The 20,840-nt window shown below is 39.9% G+C and overlaps 1 protein-coding gene, 2 long non-coding RNA genes and 1 pseudogene across 3 annotated transcripts; 1 reads left to right on the plus strand and 3 right to left on the minus strand.

Annotated features, from left to right (window-relative positions):
• Positions 1-2,049: 2,049 nt before the first annotated feature.
• LOC121640586 lies at positions 2,050-5,780 on the minus strand. The gene is made up of 3 exons (XR_006010521.1): positions 4,736-5,780; positions 4,077-4,139; positions 2,050-3,361 (listed from the first exon to the last, which is right to left on the minus strand). It is a non-coding gene; the product is annotated as an uncharacterized LOC121640586 (long non-coding RNA).
• Positions 5,781-9,516: 3,736 nt separating this feature from the next.
• On the minus strand, positions 9,517-10,966 carry LOC121640567. Its single transcript, XR_006010499.1, has 3 exons — positions 10,830-10,966; positions 10,671-10,746; positions 9,517-9,961 (listed from the first exon to the last, which is right to left on the minus strand). It is a non-coding gene; the product is annotated as an uncharacterized LOC121640567 (long non-coding RNA).
• Positions 10,967-11,136: 170 nt separating this feature from the next.
• LOC121640545 lies at positions 11,137-14,921 on the plus strand (annotated as a pseudogene).
• An 820-nt stretch (positions 14,922-15,741) lies between these two features.
• Positions 15,742-17,489, minus strand: LOC121640534 (butyrophilin-like protein 8). The gene is made up of 2 exons (XM_041986359.1): positions 17,399-17,489; positions 15,742-16,227 (listed from the first exon to the last, which is right to left on the minus strand). Exons 1-2 carry the CDS (start codon positions 17,475-17,477, stop codon positions 15,845-15,847), a joined length of 462 nt encoding a protein of 153 aa, XP_041842293.1. The 5' UTR covers positions 17,478-17,489; the 3' UTR covers positions 15,742-15,844.
• Positions 17,490-20,840: the final 3,351 nt, after the last annotated feature.

Genomic DNA, 20,840 nt, shown 5'->3' on the forward strand with positions numbered 1-20,840 from the left:
AAGATAAGATAAGATAAGATAAGATAAGATAAAACAAGATAAGATAAGATAAGATAAGATAAGATAAGATAAGATAAAACAAGATAAGATAAGATAAGATAAGATAAGATAAGATAAGATAAGATAAGATAAAACAAGATAAGATAAGATAAGATAAGATAAGATAAAACAAGATAAGATAAGATAAAACAAGATAAGATAAGATAAGATAAGATAAGATAAGATAAGATAAGATAAAACAAGATAAGATAAGATAAGATAAGATAAGATAAGATAAGATAAGATAAGATAAGATAAGATTTTTGTAAAATTGGTCATTGGCTAAAGTTAGAACTATACATTGAATTTGTTGATGCTATGTAATGGGCAGAACATAAAACCCCAGGGTTGCATGAGGCTAACAACCTCACCTGGTCTCTGCACACCTTCACCAGCACCTGATCTTCCTGTGGCGCTTACAAAGAGCCCATCTCAGCACATCCATCCTCACCACTTTCTGCAGAGGAACCACAGAGAGCTAACTAGCAACGGCTCTCTGGGACATGAGAGCAGCAGCACTCTGGACTGCAAAGCACTGAGGAGGGTACTGAGGGCTGCTGAGAGGATTTATGGGGTTGTGCTGCCTCCTGTAAGGGTCTTAGCAGAACAACGATGCCTGACAAGAGCACTGAGGGTTTCCTGCTGTAAACTCTTCTCTCTGCTACCCTCAGACAGGAGGAGCAGCAGCCTGAAAAGCAAAACTACAAAGTTAAGAACAGTTTTTCTCATCGCCATCCATTTTTCAAACAAAGCTTTGTAATCAGGGAATGTGCAACTGTTTCTGAAGAATACTTTTAATGAATAAGATTCTGTGTTCCAGGGTGCTGAATTACTGGGTACGATCGGCTGTGAATGTACGGTGGCCGTCAGGGGCCAGAATTAGGAGATGGATGGATGGATGGATGGATGGATGGATGGATGGATGGATCCCCCGCCCCTCCAGAGAGTTATGTGTCCTTCCTGTCGAGCGGACAAAGGACGTCTTCAGTCTGTCTGTGGAAGAGTTGAGTGGTGACTGTCGTCCTCTGTGAGAGGACAGAGAACAGAGGGAGGTGTCCATGACGGAATAACATTTGGAGGGAATCTTGTGCTCAGTAAATGCTCCCACAGAGTCCAGCTTCAGCCCCACAACTTAGCTTCTGAAAGGATTTACAGAAGAAGAAACACAACAACTGCTCAGAAAATCATTTAGTTTTTATTTCCATTAATACAGAAAACTGATTTCACCATCACAAAGACACAAAATAAACAATAAAATCATAAAAACAAATTGGATAAAAATACATTAAACACTTCAGTTAAATAGAGAATGTCATCTGCAGAAGCTCAGTGGTGGAAGTTAAAGGTTTCACACATTTAAAGCTAAATATATCTTTATATAAATGTGACTGACTAAAGCATTAAGAACATGAGACTGCTTTGTGTGTGTGTATACATGTGTGCATGCAACTTTAGCAAAGACTGGGTGTTCTTTGTTTTGTTTTTTATTGTTATGTAATCTATTTTGATGTGTGTAAAGGCTTGTTTTATTTTTAATATGCATGAATTGCTTTTTTCATGTAAAGCACTTTGTGTTGCCTTCAGCGTGAAAAGTGTTTATAAATAAAGTTTGACTTGATTTGAAATGTTTGAAGGTCTGCTTTACTTCATTTCTGGGATTTTATGAGATCTGTTGGCAGATTTACTTCACATCAATATTCTCCACACCACGGTGCAAACTACTTTCATAAACAGAAATGTTCTTTGATCACACAGACCAAGAACTCCACTATTTATATTAATCAGCTTAATGAAACCTTGAAGGAAAATGTGAACATTAACATATAGAATTATAAAGTATTCTATTCTATTCTACAGTCATTTAGCAGACGCTTTTATTCAAAGCGACTTACATTTGAGAGTAAGAACAACACAAGCATGAATTCAAACAAGATGAACGTCATAAGTGATAGTCAGACCGCTTTTGAGTCCAGTTGGACCAGGTGCTGTCATGTAGTGCTAGAGGCAGTGCATATATATATTTTTTTTTTTTTTAGTCATTTTAAATACAAGATCACAAATTCATCACACAATATCAACTTGGTCATAAGTGCTCACAGCTTCTTCAGTACTTGAAGTAATAAACCATTGTTACACAACACACTGAAATCCTTAGAGCTCTAATCATTTTGAGTAACAAAATCTTATGTGATCACTTTGACAAACTGAAACTGCATTAAATTTGTGATATTAGAGGAAATGTTCATCATTATTTTCATTTTTTCTCATTTTAATTGCAACCCACTTTAAAATCATTGTGGTCCTTTTTGCAGGGATCTGCATCAAACAAAAAACTTTTTTGTAGTCTACAATAGAAGGTCAGATAAACACTTCAGTATGTGGTATTATGACTTAGATTAGATGTTATTCAATGATGTAGATCAAGTCACATGAAACCCATTTAGCAATGTAAAGTGGATTACAGTATGTTAAAAATACGATGTAATGATCATTCAAAGGCCAAGCGATCAGAAAGTCTAGATTAGATTTGGGAGCCAAGGAGCTGAGCAACATTAATGAACAACAAGGTATACATTTCAGTAGCAACTCATTTTTTGTGTGAACAATGGCAACTGTCAACAAAGAACAATATAATTAAACCCCCAAAAGAAAATAAATACAAACATTGATCATGCATACAAAAGAATTAAATAAATGTTGTAGTGTCGAATAAACACTCTTAACTGATGGTCTGTAGTGGTTTTTATTCCATCCGAACTTTCTTGAACCAATCATAAACCAATGTAAGAGCTAAACAAGACATAAACACAAAAAATGTATGGCGTTACTTCTGATACCTCAGTTAGCTTACAGCATCAATATTTACCCCCCCCCAAAAAAACAAAAAAAAATAACAGATTTTTTTACATGCCTTAATGTAGTCATTGCATTTAACTTGTTGGCACTTTCGACTGGTGCTGACGCTGGTACTGTGCTTTTTACTGCAGCTTATTACTGTATTAGCTCCGTGAAATACATTTTACATCGTTTGCCGTCATTTTTACACCGTTAATTGCTGTTGTTAACATGAGATAAAAACCTTTAAAAATAAGACATTTCCAAGTTTACAGGAAGCTGCAGAATAAAATATATGAATGCTACAACCACAATTTAAGATGAACTTCTTTAAATTATGAACTCATGCTGGATATGTGCTTAGCTCTTCCATTGGGTTCTCTGGCTCGCCATTAGGATCCAGTCTTGTTCCTTGAACTTCTGGGGCATAAAAATCCAGACTCTGGCTCTTTCGAAAAAAATTGGACTCTGGGTCATTGCAAAGAACCTATAGACAAGGTCATATATATCTATTACTCTTTATTCTTAGATGCATCATTCAAAGTTCTATTGTGCAAATGCAATTAATGCATTAAGGGGCATTCTTAAATCTAATCAAAATCTTATCTTCAGTTTAGTTTTAGTTGTACAACATTCCTAATAAGTTAAAATGTAATTAAACATTTAAGAACTTACATTGCTTGCTATTTAAATACATAGCATGTCAATAGTTTCTTTTCACAGTAAGTCAATAACATCATCATCCAGTATTATGATGGCTTATCATAACTGGAATGATATAAAACACAAAACAGCAGCAATGAACTTTACCTCCAGCAAAGTTCAGAGGTGTTGACAAGTGTGCTTAATGACTGCTACTGCACCACAGGCCTTCATGTACAACAAAGAAGTTGGACTAAAATCATTCTCTGGATTACTTACAGTAATTTAGATTTAGGAAATAAAATTAAATGTCACCATATAATATATCATGTGCTACATTATTTCCTTCTCTTCTCTTATTTATTTCTCCTGGTCTGGCACTGATAGTAAGGGATCAGTATCCCACGTGGGGCTAAGTGAACTGGATGATGCCTTTAAGTGCTATAGGATATTTCAACTTTGCCAATGTAATGAAATAAAGATTAAAGAAAATAAATCCTGTTTCTTATTACTTTTATTGTCAGGTTGGGCTACACACATGCTGTAGAAATAAAACCCACCTTTCTCTCCACCTTCCTCACCATCTTCTCTCTCTGTTCTGTCTTCAGCATTGATTCCATCACCTGACAAAATAAAACATTGATTCATGATGAGGAAACGAGTTTTTGTTTAAGTGGCTTCTGTTATCACCATTATTCATGACTCAATGGGAGTTGGAGAATCATTTTTTGTGACTTAAATGTTTACATTGACTCATTCTAAAATACCTCCTGATTTCATTGTTTTATATTTCATACAAAACTGTAATTAAGTTATAATTATATTAATTAGATAATTCTTAAGAATTTTCTTAACTAAAGTAACTAAAAAGTTACTTTTAACACTAACAAAAGTAATCAATAAAGTATGGGAGTTATTTTTTGAATGAAGTAACTAGTTACTGTAACTAGTTACTTTTTCTGCAACACTGTTGATCACCCATCACATGTATTAGGTTGCCACAACCCAGTATCCCCACTACTCTGCAGCATCCATAGTTACACAACCACAATAAGACTACACTGTTCACAGCCCAGCTGTCGCCATGACAACAATGCTGTTCAACTGAAACACAAAAAAACAGTTAAAACATCACCTCTGAAAGAAAGCTCTGCCTCAGTGAGTCATAGCAAACCCTGCTTCAACAAGATTTAGTCCACATTCATAAAAAAATTCATACTTTGTTTTTGTAACTGCTGCTGTGCAAACATCTCTGCATCGTTCCGACAGTAACACCTGGAGATCAACACAGCAGCAGCAACCAGCAGCAGCACAGCCACCAGAACCGGAAGTGTTACTGCCAAGGATGTAACTCCACCCTCTCCATCCTTTCCTCCGTCCTCTTTATGACCTGCAGAGCAGAAACACATCAAACAGCCTTAAACACAGTTCAAAGTAACCGTGCAGAAAAATGTTTCACAACGCTGATAAACCACAGCCATAAGCGTTAGTTTCAGCCTCATTTATCCTCCCTTTACGTACGAAAATCCCTACGTTCATTTTAAACCCTGTCAAACATCCAAGAGGAGTGGCCGATATCACCACAAAATGATATTATGAAATTTCCTAAAGTATATATAGAGACAGAGAGAGAGAGAGTCACAGCCTGTCCAGCCACTCCTCCATCAGCACTCCCCTGATCCTCCACACCTGTGCCTGATCCGTTCGCTCCAGTCAAGCCCAACCAGTCACACCTGTCTCCGTTTACTCACCAGTCCTTTATACCCCAGCACCACAGTCACTCCCCGGCCGTCGGACATTACCTACGCACTTCATGGACTGGCCACTTCTCCGTTCCTGTCCCCCTGGTTCCTGTCCCTCCAGCCGACTCCTTCAGTGTCTGTCTAAGTAAGACCTTTACCTTGTGTTCATGGTTAATAATAAAGAGTGGTTAACTTGCCCTTGTCTCTGTGGAGTCCGGCGTTACAGAGCGAGAGAGAGAGAGAGAGAGACTTCTATATGGTTTTTATATACAGGTGCTCGTCATAAAATTAGAATATCGTAAAAAAGTTGATTAATTTCAGTAATTCCATTCAAAAGGTGAAACTTGTATAATGTAGACATTCATTCCTCACAGACTGACATATTTTAAGTGTTTATCTCTTTAATATTAATGATTGTAACTGACAACTAACGAAAATCCCAACTTGACTATGTCAGAAAATTAGAATATTGTGGAAAGGTTCAATATTGAAGACACCTGGTGCCAACCTCTAATCAGCTAATTAACTCTAAACACCTGCAAAGGCATTTAAATGGTCTCTCAGTCTAGTTCTGTTGGCTACACAATCATGGGGAAGACTACTGAACTGACAGTTGTCCAAAAGATGACCATTGACACCTTGCACAAGGAGGGAAGACACAAAAGGTCGTTGCTAAAGAGGCTGGCCGTTCACAGAGCTCTGTGTCCAAGAACATTAATAGAGAGGTGAAAGGAAGGAAAAGATGTGATAGAAAAAAAGTGTACAAGCAATAGGGATAACTACACCATGGAGAGGATTGTGGAACGAAACCCATTAAAAATGTGGGGGAAATTCACAAAGAGTGGACTGCAGCTGGAGTCGGTGCTTCAGGAACCACCAGCACAGACGTATAGACGTGGTTTCAGCTGTCTCTTTCCTGGTGTCAAGCCACTCTGGAACAAGAGACGGCATCAGAAGCGTCTCGCCTGGGCTGATAAAAGGAAATGTTGTATATCCTTTGGAAATTAAGGTCCCAGAGTCTGGAGGAAGAGAGGACGAGGCTTAGAATCCACGTTGCTTGAGGTGAAGCGTAAAGTTTCCAGTCAGTGATGGTTTGGGTGCCATGTCATCTGCTAGTGTTGGTCCACTCTGTTTTTTTTAAGGTCCATGGTCAACGCAGCGCCTACCAGGAAGTTTCAGAGCACTTCATGCTTCCTGCCACTGACCAACTTTATGGAGATGCAGATTTAATTTTCCAGCAGGACTTGGCACCTGCACACAGTGCCAACACTACCAGAACCTGGTTTAAGGACCATGGTATTCCTGGTCTTAATTGGCCAGCAAACTGGCCTGACTTAACCCCGTAGAAAATCTATAGAGTATTGTGAAAAGGAAGATGCGATACGGCCCAACAATGCAGGAGAGCTGAAGGCCACTATCAGAGCAACCTGGGCTCTTATAACACATGAGCAGTACCACAGACTGATGGACTCCATGCCACGCCGCATGCTGCAGGAATTCAGGCAAAAGGAGCCCCAGCTAAGTACTGAGTGCTGTACATGCTCATACTTTTCATGTTCATACTTTTCATGTTCATACTTTTCAGCTGGCCAACATTTATAGAAATCCTTTTTTCCATTGGTCTTAAGTAATATTCTAATTTTCTGGTATAATGAATTTGGGGTTTTCTTTAGTTTTCAGTTATAATAATCAAAATAAAAAAAAAAACATTTGAAATATGTCAGTCTGTGAGGAATGAAAGTCTACATTATACAAGTTTCACTTTTTGAATTGAATTACTGAAATTAATCAACTTTTTCATGATATTCTAATTTTATGACGAGCACCTGTGTGTGTGTGTGTGTGAGTGTGTGTGTGTGTGTATATATATATATATATATATATATATATATATACACTGCTCACAAAAATTAAAGGAACACTTTTTTTATTGGGCCTGGCATGAAATCAGTTAAACCTGTCTGATAATTTTCTGGTTGGTTAAGCAGCTGAGGGCATCGTTAATCACTTTCAGCTGTATTGGTGTTCATGGAATTAACAACAGGTGCACCACAGTGGCAACAATCAGAAAACCCTCAAAACAGGACTGGTTTTACATGTGGAGGTCATTTCAAGTTTCTCCCTCTTGATCTTTTTTGGCTGATTTCACAAAAATTAAAGGAGCACTTTAAAGAAACACATTAGATACATCAGATCTCAATATGAAGTTGGATATCTATACAAATAACGACAGGGCAATGTCTTAGGAACAAAAGGATGCCAAGTCTTTTAATGGAAATAAAAGTTTTCAGCCTACAGAGGGCTCAATTGTGTAGACACCCTAAAATCAGAGTGAAATGAAGATGTGGCAGGCTAGTCCATTTTTTCAAAAACTTAATTTCTGCAACTCAAAATGCTTTTCAGTATCTTGTGTGGCCCCCACGAGCTTGTATGCATGCTTGACAATGTCGCGGCATGCTCCTAATGAGACGACGGATGGTATCTTGTGGCATTTCCTCCCAGATCTGTGTGAGGGCATCCCTGAGCTGTTGTACAGTCTGAGGAGCAACTTGGCGGCGCCTAATGGATCGAAACATAATGTCCCACACATGTTCTATTGGGTTTAAGTCAGGGGATCGTGAAGGCCATTCAATTGTTTCAATTCCTTCATCCTCCAGGTACTGCCTGCATACTCTTGCCACATGAGGCCGGGCATTGCCGTGCATTAGGAGGAAACCAGGACCTACTGCACCAGCGTAGGGTCTGACAATGGGTTGAAGGATTTCATCTCGATACCTTATGGCAGTCAGAGAACCATTTCCTAGGCAGTAGAGGTCTGTGCGTCCCTCCATGGATATGCCTCCCCAGACTATCACTGACCCACCACCAAACCTGTCATGTTGAACGACGTTGCAGGCAGCATAACGTTCTCCTTGTCTTCTCCAGACTCTTTCACGTCTATCACAGGTGCTCAGGGTGAACTTGCTCGCGTCTGTGAAAAGTACAGGGCGCCAGTGGCGGACTTGCCAATTCTGGTGTTCTTCAGCAAATGCCAGTCGAGCTCCACGGTGCTGGGCAGTGAGCACAGGGCCCACTACAGGACGTCGGGCCCTCAGGCCACCTTCATGAAGTCTGTTCCTGATTGTTTGGGTAGAGACATTCACACCAGTGGCCCTCTGGAGGTCATTCTGTAGGGCACGAGCAGTGCTCAGCCTGTTCCGCCTTGCACAAAGGAGCAGGTATCGGTCTTGCTGATGGCTTGAGGACCTTCTACGGCCCTGTCCAGCTCTCCGAGAATAACCACCAGTCTCCTGAAATCTCCTCCATGTTCTGGAGATTGTGCTGGGAGACACATTAAACCTTCTTGCTGTAGCACGTGTGGATGTGCCATCCTGGAGAAGTTGGACAACCTGTGCAACTTCTGTAGGGTTAAGGAATCGCCTCATACTGCCAGTAGAGATAATTACTCAAGCCAAAACCAGCACGAGTAAAAAATCAGCCAAAAAAGATCAAGAGGGAGAAACTTGAAATGACCTCCACATGTAAAACCAGTCCTGTTTTGAGGGTTTTCTGATTGTTGCCACTGTGGTGCACCTGTTGTTAATTCTATGAACACCAATACAGCTGAAAGTGATTAACGATGCCCTCAGCTGCTTAACCAACCAGAAAATTATCAGACAGGTTTAACTGATTTCATGCCAGGCCCAATAAAAAAAAGTGTTCCTTTAATTTTTGTGAGCAGTGTATATATATGCAAGACAATGCTAGACCTCATGTGGCTGGAGTGTGTCAGCAGTTCCTGTAAGACGAAGCATTGACTGGCCCGCCCGTTCCCCAGACCTGAATCCAACTCAGCACATCTGTGACATCATGTCTCGCTCCATCCACCAACACCACGTTAACCACAGACTGTCCAGGAGTTGCTTTAGTTCAGGTCTGGGAGGAGATCCCTCAGGAGACCATCCACCACCTCATTAGGAGCATGCCCAGGCGTTGTAGGGAGGTCATACAGGCACGTGGAGGCCACACACACTACAGAGCCTCATTTTGACTTGTTTTAAGGACATCAAAGTTGAATCAGCCTGTAGTGTGTTTTTCCACTTGAATTTTGAGTGTGACTCTAAATCCAGACCTCCATGGGTTAATAAATTTGATTTTGTTGTCAACACATTCAACTATGTAAAGAACAAAGTGTTTAATAAGAATATTTCATTCATTCAGATCTAGGATGTGTTATTTTAGTGTTCCCTTTATTTTTTGAGCAGTGTATTATATATAAGTGTAGCCCAGTTCACAGGTGTGGATGTTGATCACACTGTAGCAGTATGATAACAGGACAACGACAAGCACCAGAAGGTTTAGATTCGGTTGGAGCCAAGGATTTGAGCAACAATAATGGCTGATGCAGGGTTAACTGTTGAGTAGTGACTCATGTATTGTTTACAGAACTAGGCCTACAGGCCAACAAGTAAAACATACAATTTAATAACCCCCCCGGAGAAAAGGAAAAAAATAAAAAATGTGTGCACACAGGAAAGAATTGTCTGAGGATTGTTCGTTGGGGCCCTTATGAATTGTTGCAGGTGCACCTGATTTAAGTCTGATAGTTCGAAGTGAATGTATGTGGGAGTGTTCTAATGTTTATCTCTCTTCCAAGGTCCTTTGGCTCGCCATCGGGATCTCGTCCAGTCCACAGGATTTGTAGTCCACTCCAAAAACCTGACCTATAGACAAGGTCACGTTCATCTATTACTCTCCATCCTTATACATCACTTTAGAGCTCTATAATCAAAATGCAATTAACATCTCATTTCAAAGATCCTACATGTAGTCAAATATTACTTTTAGTTGTTCAACAATCAAAAATATACTCAAGTTCGAATAAATGGAATAAACTCACAAGAACTCACATGTCATTTTTCATGTGGACAGTATTGCAATAATTCCGATTCAGGTAAGTGCTAAATATTTGTTAGCTATATTATGATGGCTTATCATAACTGATGTAACAGAGTGAAATCATAATAACAGCAAGACATACATTCAATAACTTCAGAGGTTTTAAAGAAATGTGCTTAATTACCCCTCCAGCACTATAGGCCTACTAATGCTGTAGAGAAGCTGCACCAAAAATTACTTCATGTAATTTAGACTTGTAAAATAACATTCATTGTTACCATGTCATCATACAATGCATTAAAAGGTTTCATTTTCTCAGCTGGCAATAGCAAAACAAACATTTCTTTTTTTCCTTCTTCTTCTTAAACATGCACTGGCACGAAATTAAATAACACTTTTGAGTCACGCATTATAAACACTGCACCACAATTTCACCTTAGTTCACTCCCAGTCTCTTATGCCACTGTAGTTTCCTTAGCATATTTAGCACACGGAACAATAATACTGGGGTAGCTAAAGGGACACATTGCTCACCGTTGCTCCGGTTTCAAAGCTGAGCGTGTTGATTTTGGCGCTTTCCGCAGCTCACAAGGTGCAGTAACAAGCTAACCTGTGAAGGACCGAGCTAACATTAGCACGGTTGAGCAGGGTAAGTATTAACGAGCGTTCCTTCTTTTCACAGGCCTTTCTTACCGACGTGATTCGCCTCGTCGCTCTGCTCCAGACTCACGGCTGATAAGGCGATTCGGTTTTTTTCCCCCCTTTTCTTATTTGTACACGGAAATTTTCTCCTCTCCAGCGCTCTCGCAGTAGATAGCTGTGTCTCGCTCTCGCGGTTGAAGTCGAAAAAACCGGAAGGAGAAGACCGTCAGGGCCTCATTGCTAGAGCTGACCATAGACATAATAAAGGATAGACGCCGCATTAGCTATTGGAGCGCGAGAAATGCGGCCGCCATATTGGACCGGTAGCTAATCAGATAGTACGCAGCCAAACAAGAATTGTGGAGCATATTCCTGTTCGAATTTGCGGACCGTCAAAAACAGGGCACGTGGCATTACTTTTCACAAGTAAGTTTGAATACTACTATTGGTCATATTGTATGAATCGAATATTACTGTGCTGTATTTATGCCCATCAGTGAAATCGTAGCTAGCTTGGTAGGCTATGTTTAGTGCCGATGTTCACGCGGCATCAACTGAGACCACATAAATCATAGCATTGCCTTAGATTACCACTATAGAAATTTAACTAATATTACTAGTTTATCATATTGACAAGCACTGGTTTCACAGCCTGTGTTGTTCACATATATTTCACCATCAGTAAGCTTCTCTTCATGACTCATTCTCTCCCCATCTACTTGAAAATGCAGACAACTGAATATCTGAAAAGTTTCCAAATAAGTTTAACAGGGTTGGTTCATCATAGTTTTGCATCACAATAGTAGTTTTGTTAAAGAATTATTGTAAGATGTTAGAAGGAAACAAATAAGCTTGACCATATTTGTGAAATGTTCTTGTGCAGTGTCCCTAGTTTCCCGTTTTCATTTTTTAGGTTTCCCAAAGACAGAGACTTGAGGAAGAAATGGGAAGTGGCTTTGAGGAGGGAAGGATTCATTGCCAGTGTTTCCTCTGTGCTTTGTACCGAGCATTTTAAGCCAGGAGACTTTGATAGGACAGGCCAGATTGTCCGACTCAGAGATGGTGTTATTCCATCCATCTTCTTATTCCCAGTTCATCTCCAAAAAGTAGGTGTATAGCTGATTTATAAATGTAAATCACCAGGCAGGGTGAGATATTCTTTTTAACTATTATGCTTCTTCCTTTTAGCTGGAAAAGCTTAGGACCACAAATACGTCCAGAAGAGCTGACGAGAACGTGTCTGTGGCCTTTCAGCCAACAACTGACACCTCTCATCCACAACCTCAGCCTGATGAGGTGAGTATTTTTACTGTTGACATCATGTCGTCATGGCCCTGGAGATATAATGGCAGCATATCACATATTATGGTCCTGCTGGCATTCACAAATAAACCCATTCATTCACAATTAAATACTATTTAAACATGCATTCCTGGCACACACACACACACACACACAGTATTGGCAATGACTTTCACAGGTGAAGACTATAAGAAATAATGTGGGCCATACACTTGTGGTGTCAATGTGATGTGTGTGGAGTTAAATATCACTCTAACCATGTTCATTCATCCCTGTAGGTTCACAGTTACGCTCTGCCTGCTTCTCCCACTGCTCTTAAGAGAAGACTTGAGGAAACTCAAGCAAGGGTGGAAAGCCTGGCGAGAGACAAAAAGACGCCGTGGCCAGAGAAAAGAGGCAAATAGGGCAGTAACGTCTCTTTTGGAGGATTTGAGGGAAAAGAACCTCATTAATGAAGAGCTCAAAGAGAGGCTTGAATTTTACTCAGGTAAAACACAATTAGCTCTTTAAAATTCATGCAGATGTTTTTTTTATTTATTTATTTTTTTTTACCTTCATCACAGTCTTAAACTCTTTAGTTATTATCTAAAGGGGATTTGCCAATTTTTGCTAATATAATTTCAGACCTTCAGCTCGACTTTATGGCAAAGCAGGGCATGACATGAGTTACATGTCGCACTGTTCCCTTGTCGAGTTCCTAAGATGCTGCGTTCTCTATATCAGCTTGATATTATGTCAACATTGCCATGTTCTTTCCTCAGGTTTGTCTCTGTTCATAATGTTTTGTAATCAGTCAAATAAGTGTGTAATAAGGTCAGGGTGTGTGTGTTAACATGATACTGGTTTGTAATGTTTTTCAGTGTTCAGATTTATTTGTTGGAATTTGTCCTGTGTTCAGTGTGTTTCAGGTCCTGAATGCTTCTAAATGGTTTGTATAACACAAGATCAACGTCATGCAGATGTCAGAAGGATGGTATGTCTGCTCACATCATCATCGTTTGTTAAAATGCTTTTCAATATGCAGTTTTGTGCTTGTTAGAATTGTCTTGTACTTAGTGTATTTCAGCCCAGGTGCTTCTAAATGGTGTGTATTACACAAAATCAAGTACATTATAGTGTCACAATTGTACTTGCTGCATGTGTTCTTGTTCTCCAGGTTCTCCAGGTTCTCCAGGTTCTGCAGTTTCATTGTTGCCTGGATGTAACAGAAGTTTCACCACTTTGAATGAATTAAATTTCGTGGTGCTTTTTTGGGTGTCTTGTTTTCCAGTCATCAGAGTAATGATACTTTTTTCTTATGTAGGTACCTGTCTGTCATTGGATTTGTCATCAGTATTTACACTCTGATGATTCCTGAGTTGCTCCAAGTACAGCGGTATGTGCTTACCTACAGGTTCAGCCAGGACCACTTGGAGCTCCTATTTAACTCCATCAGAGCAGCAGGTTGGCTTGATGTTACTTTGATTACAATAAATTCTGATTACAATAAATAAGTAAAGATACTTTATTAATATCTTTATGTTATGTCTTGGGAGTAATTATGTATTGTGTGTTTGTTTTCAATACAAGGCGGTTGGAATAACAATCCATCTACAGGCCAGTTCCATCTTCCGCCGTCTAATGGTCTGGTGCGGTGTCTCTCAAGATGACACGGTGTCCCTCTCTGCTGTAGAGATGTCCACAGCAGAAACTACAGAGGAGCACCCGTCTCCATTCGCCAACATTTCGGCTATCTAGTGTGACCACATCTTCCCACTCGGTTTGGTGGTCTGGTGGAAATGCTCTTGTCTACATAGCAGGGTTTGTAGTCCGGCAGATTCTCCGAAAGCTGTCCTGTGATGTGTGCCGTGCAAGCTTGGTCAGAGATGCTGTACCATCATCATTTGATGAGAGCTACCATCTTTTAGCCCTGAAAAACAACTGCGGTTGTGCAACAAAGCAAGCTCCAAAGGTGTCAACAGTCACACACATAGCCCGCGAAGAGGCTGGAACGACAACGTTTTTCTGCTTGGGCAGCACATGGAGGAGACACAGTTTGGGATTGACAACCATCATTCCAGCTTGTTGTCATTGGTTGTGTCTGTGTTTCTCAACATAAGGCTCCACCACGGTGCCAAACTGACCACCCTTAAACTGCAAAAAGGTAGCACAAGGAAAAAAATGAGCAAAACAGTCCTCTTTCAGGGGTTTTAGCTCTAAAACATCTGTGTGGTACTTTGTACATTTGTAAATATGGTTTGAGATGAAGATGATGTGTTCATATGTTAACTTGAGAATATACATGTACATTACATTTTATTCTCTGTGCTTTGTACAGCCTTAAAGGCTTCTCTTTTTCTCTGTGTAGTAAATCATTTTCCATTTCTCTGGTATAAAATCTTTAATCTACATTTGTATGAATGATATTGATACTCTGGATATGATTTGTATGTTTTCCGTTTTTCTAATCATACATCTTACATCCCATGTATATATATGATTGATATTGATATGCTGATGTATTCATGTTTTCCCTTTATTTAAAATGTATATGTGTGTATATATAGAGATAGACAGATACAGTAGATATAGAGATAGATACAATAGATAAATATAGAGATAGATACAGATAAATGACATATATATGAATTAAACTGATAGTTCATATTTAAGTTGTATACATTTTCATTTTCTTATATCTATTATGTTTTATGTAGAAATATGATGTATTCAGAAATTATTATATGTATATCTTAAAAGTCTAATCGTGTATTGTCTCCTAATAATGTGGTTGACTTTGCTGCTTTTATGTATATATATATATATGTGTGTGTGTGTGTGTGTGTATAATATATATATATATATATATATATATATAAATATACATATATTTCTGTGTGGGTATGTTTATAATTTTATATAGGTTTTTATACACACACACATACTTTATCTATCAGAATTTTACATTAGTGGTAATTAATATTAAATAGGCTAAATCTTTTGTTCTGTATCATAATTACATGTACGAAATTTGGACCAAAACGGAAAAAAAGCTTGAACATCAGTTAAGTATTTAGTTAAAATTGATTTCATGCGCAGACTCTTTATTGCGCCAGTCACAGTGGGTACCGGTCCAAGATGGCGGCGCTACGGCTCGTCAGGGCTAGTAGCAGTAGCGGTTGATGCGGCGTCTATCCTTTATTATGTCTATGGAGCTGACGGCTGAGCAGGGGTGAAGTGGCCCCTGATTGGCTGTTGCGGTTGTGACACCTCATGTGGGATTCAATGAACTGGGTGATGCCTTTAAGTGCAGTAGGAAAATAAAATTTTGCCAGCGCAGTAAAATAAATTAAATTAAATAAAGAAAAAAACTCTCTTTCATCAGCTTGTGTTATTTAACACCTGGGCTACATAAGCATATTGCAACTGAATTATTTTAATAAACAGTAGTTTGTTGAGATCACTGTTTTTGTGCTGTTTGAAGCAGAAGTCAGTGTTGTACTTATCACACTGATGCACTCTGCTTTGCTCGGCCATGTTTCCTCGTTCCCTCTTTCAGCTGAGCTCCACTGTGCATTGGTGGAGGTTAAATTACTGCCCACATGCCCACATGCATCAACAAGCTCTGCATCAGTACCGACTCCAGGTGGAGGTCTGGAAACGTGGGGACCATCCAGGTTTACACTAAGGCTGCAGGGTGTCATGTGTTGTATGTTGCATTGTGTGTATTGTTGAACAAAAGACATGAAAAAGTAAATCCGTCGTGTCTTTACACATACATGTCCTCAGCCAGAGGGCCATACAGCAGTCTCACACTCACCTGAGAGTGTAACGGTCAGCCTGATGGTGTTCATGACTACAGAGGGGGCTCTCCTCCAACGGGCGGGTCCTGTTACCGAGACGCTGCATCGATATGTACCGCTGTCATTAACCGTGGTGTTGGACAGGATGATGGACACGTTCCCGTCCTTCATCTGTGGCTCCACCATCCTCACCCGACCGCAGTAGGATGGATGCTGGTAGCGCTCGTAGGGACGTCCCTCTCGGTAGAAAAAAACATAGTCCTCCATCTCGATATCTGCTCTCTGCCACTCCACCACGATGATGTCGGAGTTCCTGGGACTCTGACACTTCAGGAGAACGTCCTCTCCTGCCTCCACGCTCACCTCTGGATGAAAGACACAGGAGAAACTTGCTCTATCACACAGAAGATCAGGACATTAAAGGGTTAAGGGACCAGTCTTTGTCGCTTCTGATTGAATAAATGCTGCAGACGGCAGCTTTAATGTGAACACTGTATCACACAACAGTGAGTGCACCTCCAGCCATCAGTTTTATTCACCAAGTAATTCCCTGCTTGACTGGACCATCCTAACATGTCTATCATGGTCTGATTCTGTCATTCTGACCACTACATGTTCAACATGACGTCTCTCTGAGGAGGAGAGAGGTAGACTAGTGGACTGGACTCATGTCTTCCTGTTTGATTAGCTTGATAGAGCTGCAGTCTCTCATGTGGGAGACCAGAGTTCAAATCTCCCAGGGGACAAACATTAAAGGCTGAATAATTAAAATTTTTTCCTTAAAAATAATTTAAAATGTTCTCATTTACTGCGAGGGATAAAAGGAAGCTTCCCTATAAACAATCTGTCTCCTACATCAACATCTTTGTCAAGGTTTTCTCCTTCAAAATAAGAGTTACGTGACGGAATAACTTCGGTGCACTGTGTAGCTCTTTCCTACTCCCTGGTTCCTTAACCAATCATATGCGACTCCCCACGGTTGCCAAACCACAACAAGGCAGTGTTTGGTATTTTACGTTGGCAAAAGAGCAGAAACCTGCAGGTATGGAAGCTAGTAAAAGAAGCGGACCAGAAATAGTTTCAGAAAATTCTAAAACACCTCGGCATCCTGCTAAAAAAAGGCAAACGACCAAAAACAGAATAAAACGAGGATCAATACTGAAGAATTTTTGAAAGGTGGAGAAGTCGGAGCTGGCAAAGTTTCTCCTCCACAGGTACACACCGAAATTTTCCTTAAATTAACCGAAAAGTTTATCTTGATTTACAAATATTTGAGTCTAATTTATATCTCAGCACTCATTAAATGAATTTGTGTGACTGTATGGACGTATTAGTGGAGAAAATTTGTGGCATAGTAGTTTAATAATAATGTTAGAAATAACACACAGACTGACCCACAAACACACACAGAGGTTTAGAGGTGCACCTCTACACACTGAGATATAAAATGTGTATTTACACACTTTTAAAAAGTTACTACATTGTTTCATGTGAAATAGAAAGAGTACGAGCATCATGTAGGAGTGAAGAAGTTACCTTCAAGGTTATCTGCAAAGACACAGTTCAACAAGGCAAAGATGATCAGGGTCCCAGAGGGTACGAAAGATGAAGTCATCACCGTGGGACGTTGTTCAGGTTGGTTTGATGGTTTCTGACATCAGAGGTCTGGACCTGGATCCATTAACGGTTTAAACAGAAATATGTATAAATTAACAACACTGCAAAACAGTAACAAATGTGTTTAATTCAACTAAAAAGATGCATTTGAAAAGGTAAAGGAAACACATTTTGGATGGCAGTACTGAAGTGATAAATATCAAATACAAATTCTTTAACTGCAGCACTAATCATCTGTGTCATAATGTGCCATGCTATACACACAAAAATACTGGTAAAACACTAAACAAAGAGCCAAAGTGTTTTTTCTTCTGTCATTTGCAGCCACAGATTGCTTGTAAATTGACTTCTAGTCCAGTAAGTTAAACTTATCTTGATGGACATGACAGACAGCAACATGGTTCTGTCCGTTTTGTGGACCAGAGCCAAGTTTTGAGTCTGCAGAGGACACTAAAACATCTTTCTGCCTCACAAGATGAAACAGAGACTACCAAAAGCAACCTGACCATGTTACGATGGACCAGACAGGTGACGGTTTCTGGACCCACACTGCAGACACTGAATAGCCAGGAGGCAGAGGATGATTAAGAAAAGGATTTTAATGTAGATGTGAAACGAACAGGAATCCGTTTTCCAAATCCAAGACCAGAGTGGTTGACTGCAGACTGGACGGCCGGGTGAGCAGGCAGAGTCAGACGTGAGGTTTGGTTGGAGCCAGAGACGAGGAAGTGGATCGGAACGGGGAAGCAGTCCAGGAGGTTGGCAGGTAGGGATGTTATGCTCGAGCCATCTGCTCGATCACGTGTCGAGCATGTGACACGGAAGTGTTGCGAGCATTGTCTCTGAGCATTGATTCGGCATACCAAAAGTCACGTGATAGACCAAACGACGCCTCGTTACGTCATCAGCGAGTATCGAGCAGCACGCGGGATCTTTGAAGGGACCGGTCTTGTCAATCTCTCAGATTCCAAACGCTGAGGAGATCGCGGGTTTTTGAGAAGAGATTCTGTAGCGATTGTACAACATTACATTTTGAAAACAAATTTAGGAAAAGTATCACATCAGCATGAGCTTGTATTGAATCACATTTAGCTTTTAGAGATTTGGGGAAACAAACGTCTGCACGAGACACCATTGCCATGGTAACTGCTGAAGGAGCTTGGAGTATGAGAGAAGGACGGAGCAGGCGGTGCCTTCAACATCACAGGTAAGCTTAATTCCCCTTTCTTTATATAGAATTTAATGATTTTAAACTTGGTTAATTACAATTTTGTTCTTGTGTTTCTTTCAGGTACAACCTCTCCAAAGCTGGAGAGGTAGTGTGCCAGAAGAGGAGCAGACTGAAGCCTGACAGAAAATACGTTTTTAAACAAAAATCTATGACACATCACAAAGTTACCAAAGTTTTTTTTCTCATAATACATTTCAAGATTCAAAGTGTTTTTGTCATTTGCAAAGTAAGGAAACAAGTTTCCCTGAACAATGAAAATCTTACTTTGCCGTCCAACCTGAAAGCCATAAAACATTATAAAATAAAAATAAACAATTTGAAAAAAAAAACTAGATAGAAGATTAAAAAACTGAGTAAATAATCTATGTACATAAATGTGCAGTGTGTCATAAACTGTTGTTCCACATTTAACAACGATCAGCTATGCAAAAGAAAACAACTCATGAGGTAGACGAAAACAAGCATTTGCAATTTCTATTATAAATAATAAGACACATAAAACAGTAAACAATTTTATTACAGCTGTATAAAATAACTAACACAGTCACTATACCTGTTACACAAACACTCCTTCCCTCATGCCTTCTCACTGAGTAACTACTATCATTACAGATTGGTTTACTTAAGTTACACCACAATTCTGTTACCTAAACAAATGTTACCTAATACCCCTCCTTGTTATTTATATGAACAACAGAAAATAAATATTCACTCAGATGGTAGATTACGTATCGTTTATTGAACACGTATTCAAAGTTCAGATAGGAATGACAGATGTGAGGTGTCAACGCTGTCCTTCTGATACGTCAGACTCCCACAGCCAGCAGATGGAGCTCTTTGGTTTGGTCAAATGATTCAGAACACTAAGCCATTTTCAAGCATTTGGTTCAAAGTTGGCTCGATGATTCATGAGGCCTCGGTTTCACCATCCCTATTGGCAGGCAGACGGAACAGGCAGGATCCAAGACACCAGGAGTCTAGACACAGGAATCAAGTTATTAAGCATGAAACTGGTTTCAACAGAGAAACTAGAAAGGCCACGATATACCAGCTGTGTAACTGGAGGATCTGGCGAGGAGTGGAGAAAAACCCGGTGTTTAAATACTGTGGTGGTGATGAGAGGATGAGGTTCTGGTGTGATGATCTGCCCAGGTGAGATGATTGCTGCTGCTGCTGAACTCTCCAGGTAGGAAACAAACATGATGCACAAGACAGACAGAGGGAGCCAGACGCACACACTAGGATAATCTGGGGACACATATACACAGGGGAGACAGACAGGGACCCTAACAGACCAGGCTTTCCACTTACCCAAGTAGTCTACACACCTCTGCAGGTAATCCAGGAATGATACCTGCAGCCTTTGCACTGCCAGGCCAAACATAGAAAGCTGCACTGAAAGTGTCTCTGTTCAACTCTGGGTGTTTGTCAATGACTGCAGCATCAATCTTTCCACTCACAAGTGTCTCTTCCACCTTTTGCAAAGTCAGCAAGTCATCCTGATTAAATAGTTCACTGAGCTGTTCATCTACAACCTCCAGGACTTTAAAGAACCCCCCCAGTTGTAATCCTTGCCACTTCTGGGTTGTGACCTGCAAGAGCACATTTGTGACTTGCAGCAGCAGACTCAGGAAGTTGTAATGGCTAAGTTGAGGTTGTAATGTAAAATTAACACTGCAAAAATATTTAAATTACAAGTAAACTATGGAAGATTATTTGTCAGATGGGCGATTTTTCTCTGTAACTTCAAATTCAGTTCATGTGTGTGTGAGTTTTCTTTACAGCAGAAAATTTTGACATACAAGTTCAGATTTTTGTTGCGCAACTTCTCATCAAATCTACAAATTTGTTCATTCTGGCCCATTTTTACCTTCATACCAACCGACACGTGAGGTGAGTTAACAAAGAAGAACAAACTGAACAGTTGAGACTCTGCAGTGGTAACGTCTCTCTGTTTTTCTGCAAAACTACGCTTGTCAGCAAAGTATTTGTTGTTATAAATTGTGTTACATTTAAGGTTACGGATGTTGTTCCAGCAAGTTACAGCTGTTTATACTGTAGGTTTGATTGTTTACTACACAAACGCATGAGTTCACCAACGAGTGCGCTCAATTTGATAAAACTCTTTTA

Source organism: Melanotaenia boesemani, chromosome 5, assembly GCF_017639745.1.
Source record: "Melanotaenia boesemani isolate fMelBoe1 chromosome 5, fMelBoe1.pri, whole genome shotgun sequence".
In the NCBI taxonomy this organism is placed as follows: domain Eukaryota; kingdom Metazoa; phylum Chordata; class Actinopteri; order Atheriniformes; family Melanotaeniidae; genus Melanotaenia; species Melanotaenia boesemani.

Excerpts from the sequence above, each read along its gene's own strand:
- LOC121640534 (XM_041986359.1), bottom strand. The coding sequence starts at position 17,477 with ATGACTTCATCTTTCGTACCCTCTGGGACCCTGATCATCTTTGCCTTG. Across the intron at positions 16,228-17,398 it reads CTTTGCAGATAACCTTGAAG|AGGTGAGCGTGGAGGCAGGA; the intron begins GTAACTTCTTCA and ends TCTTTCATCCAG.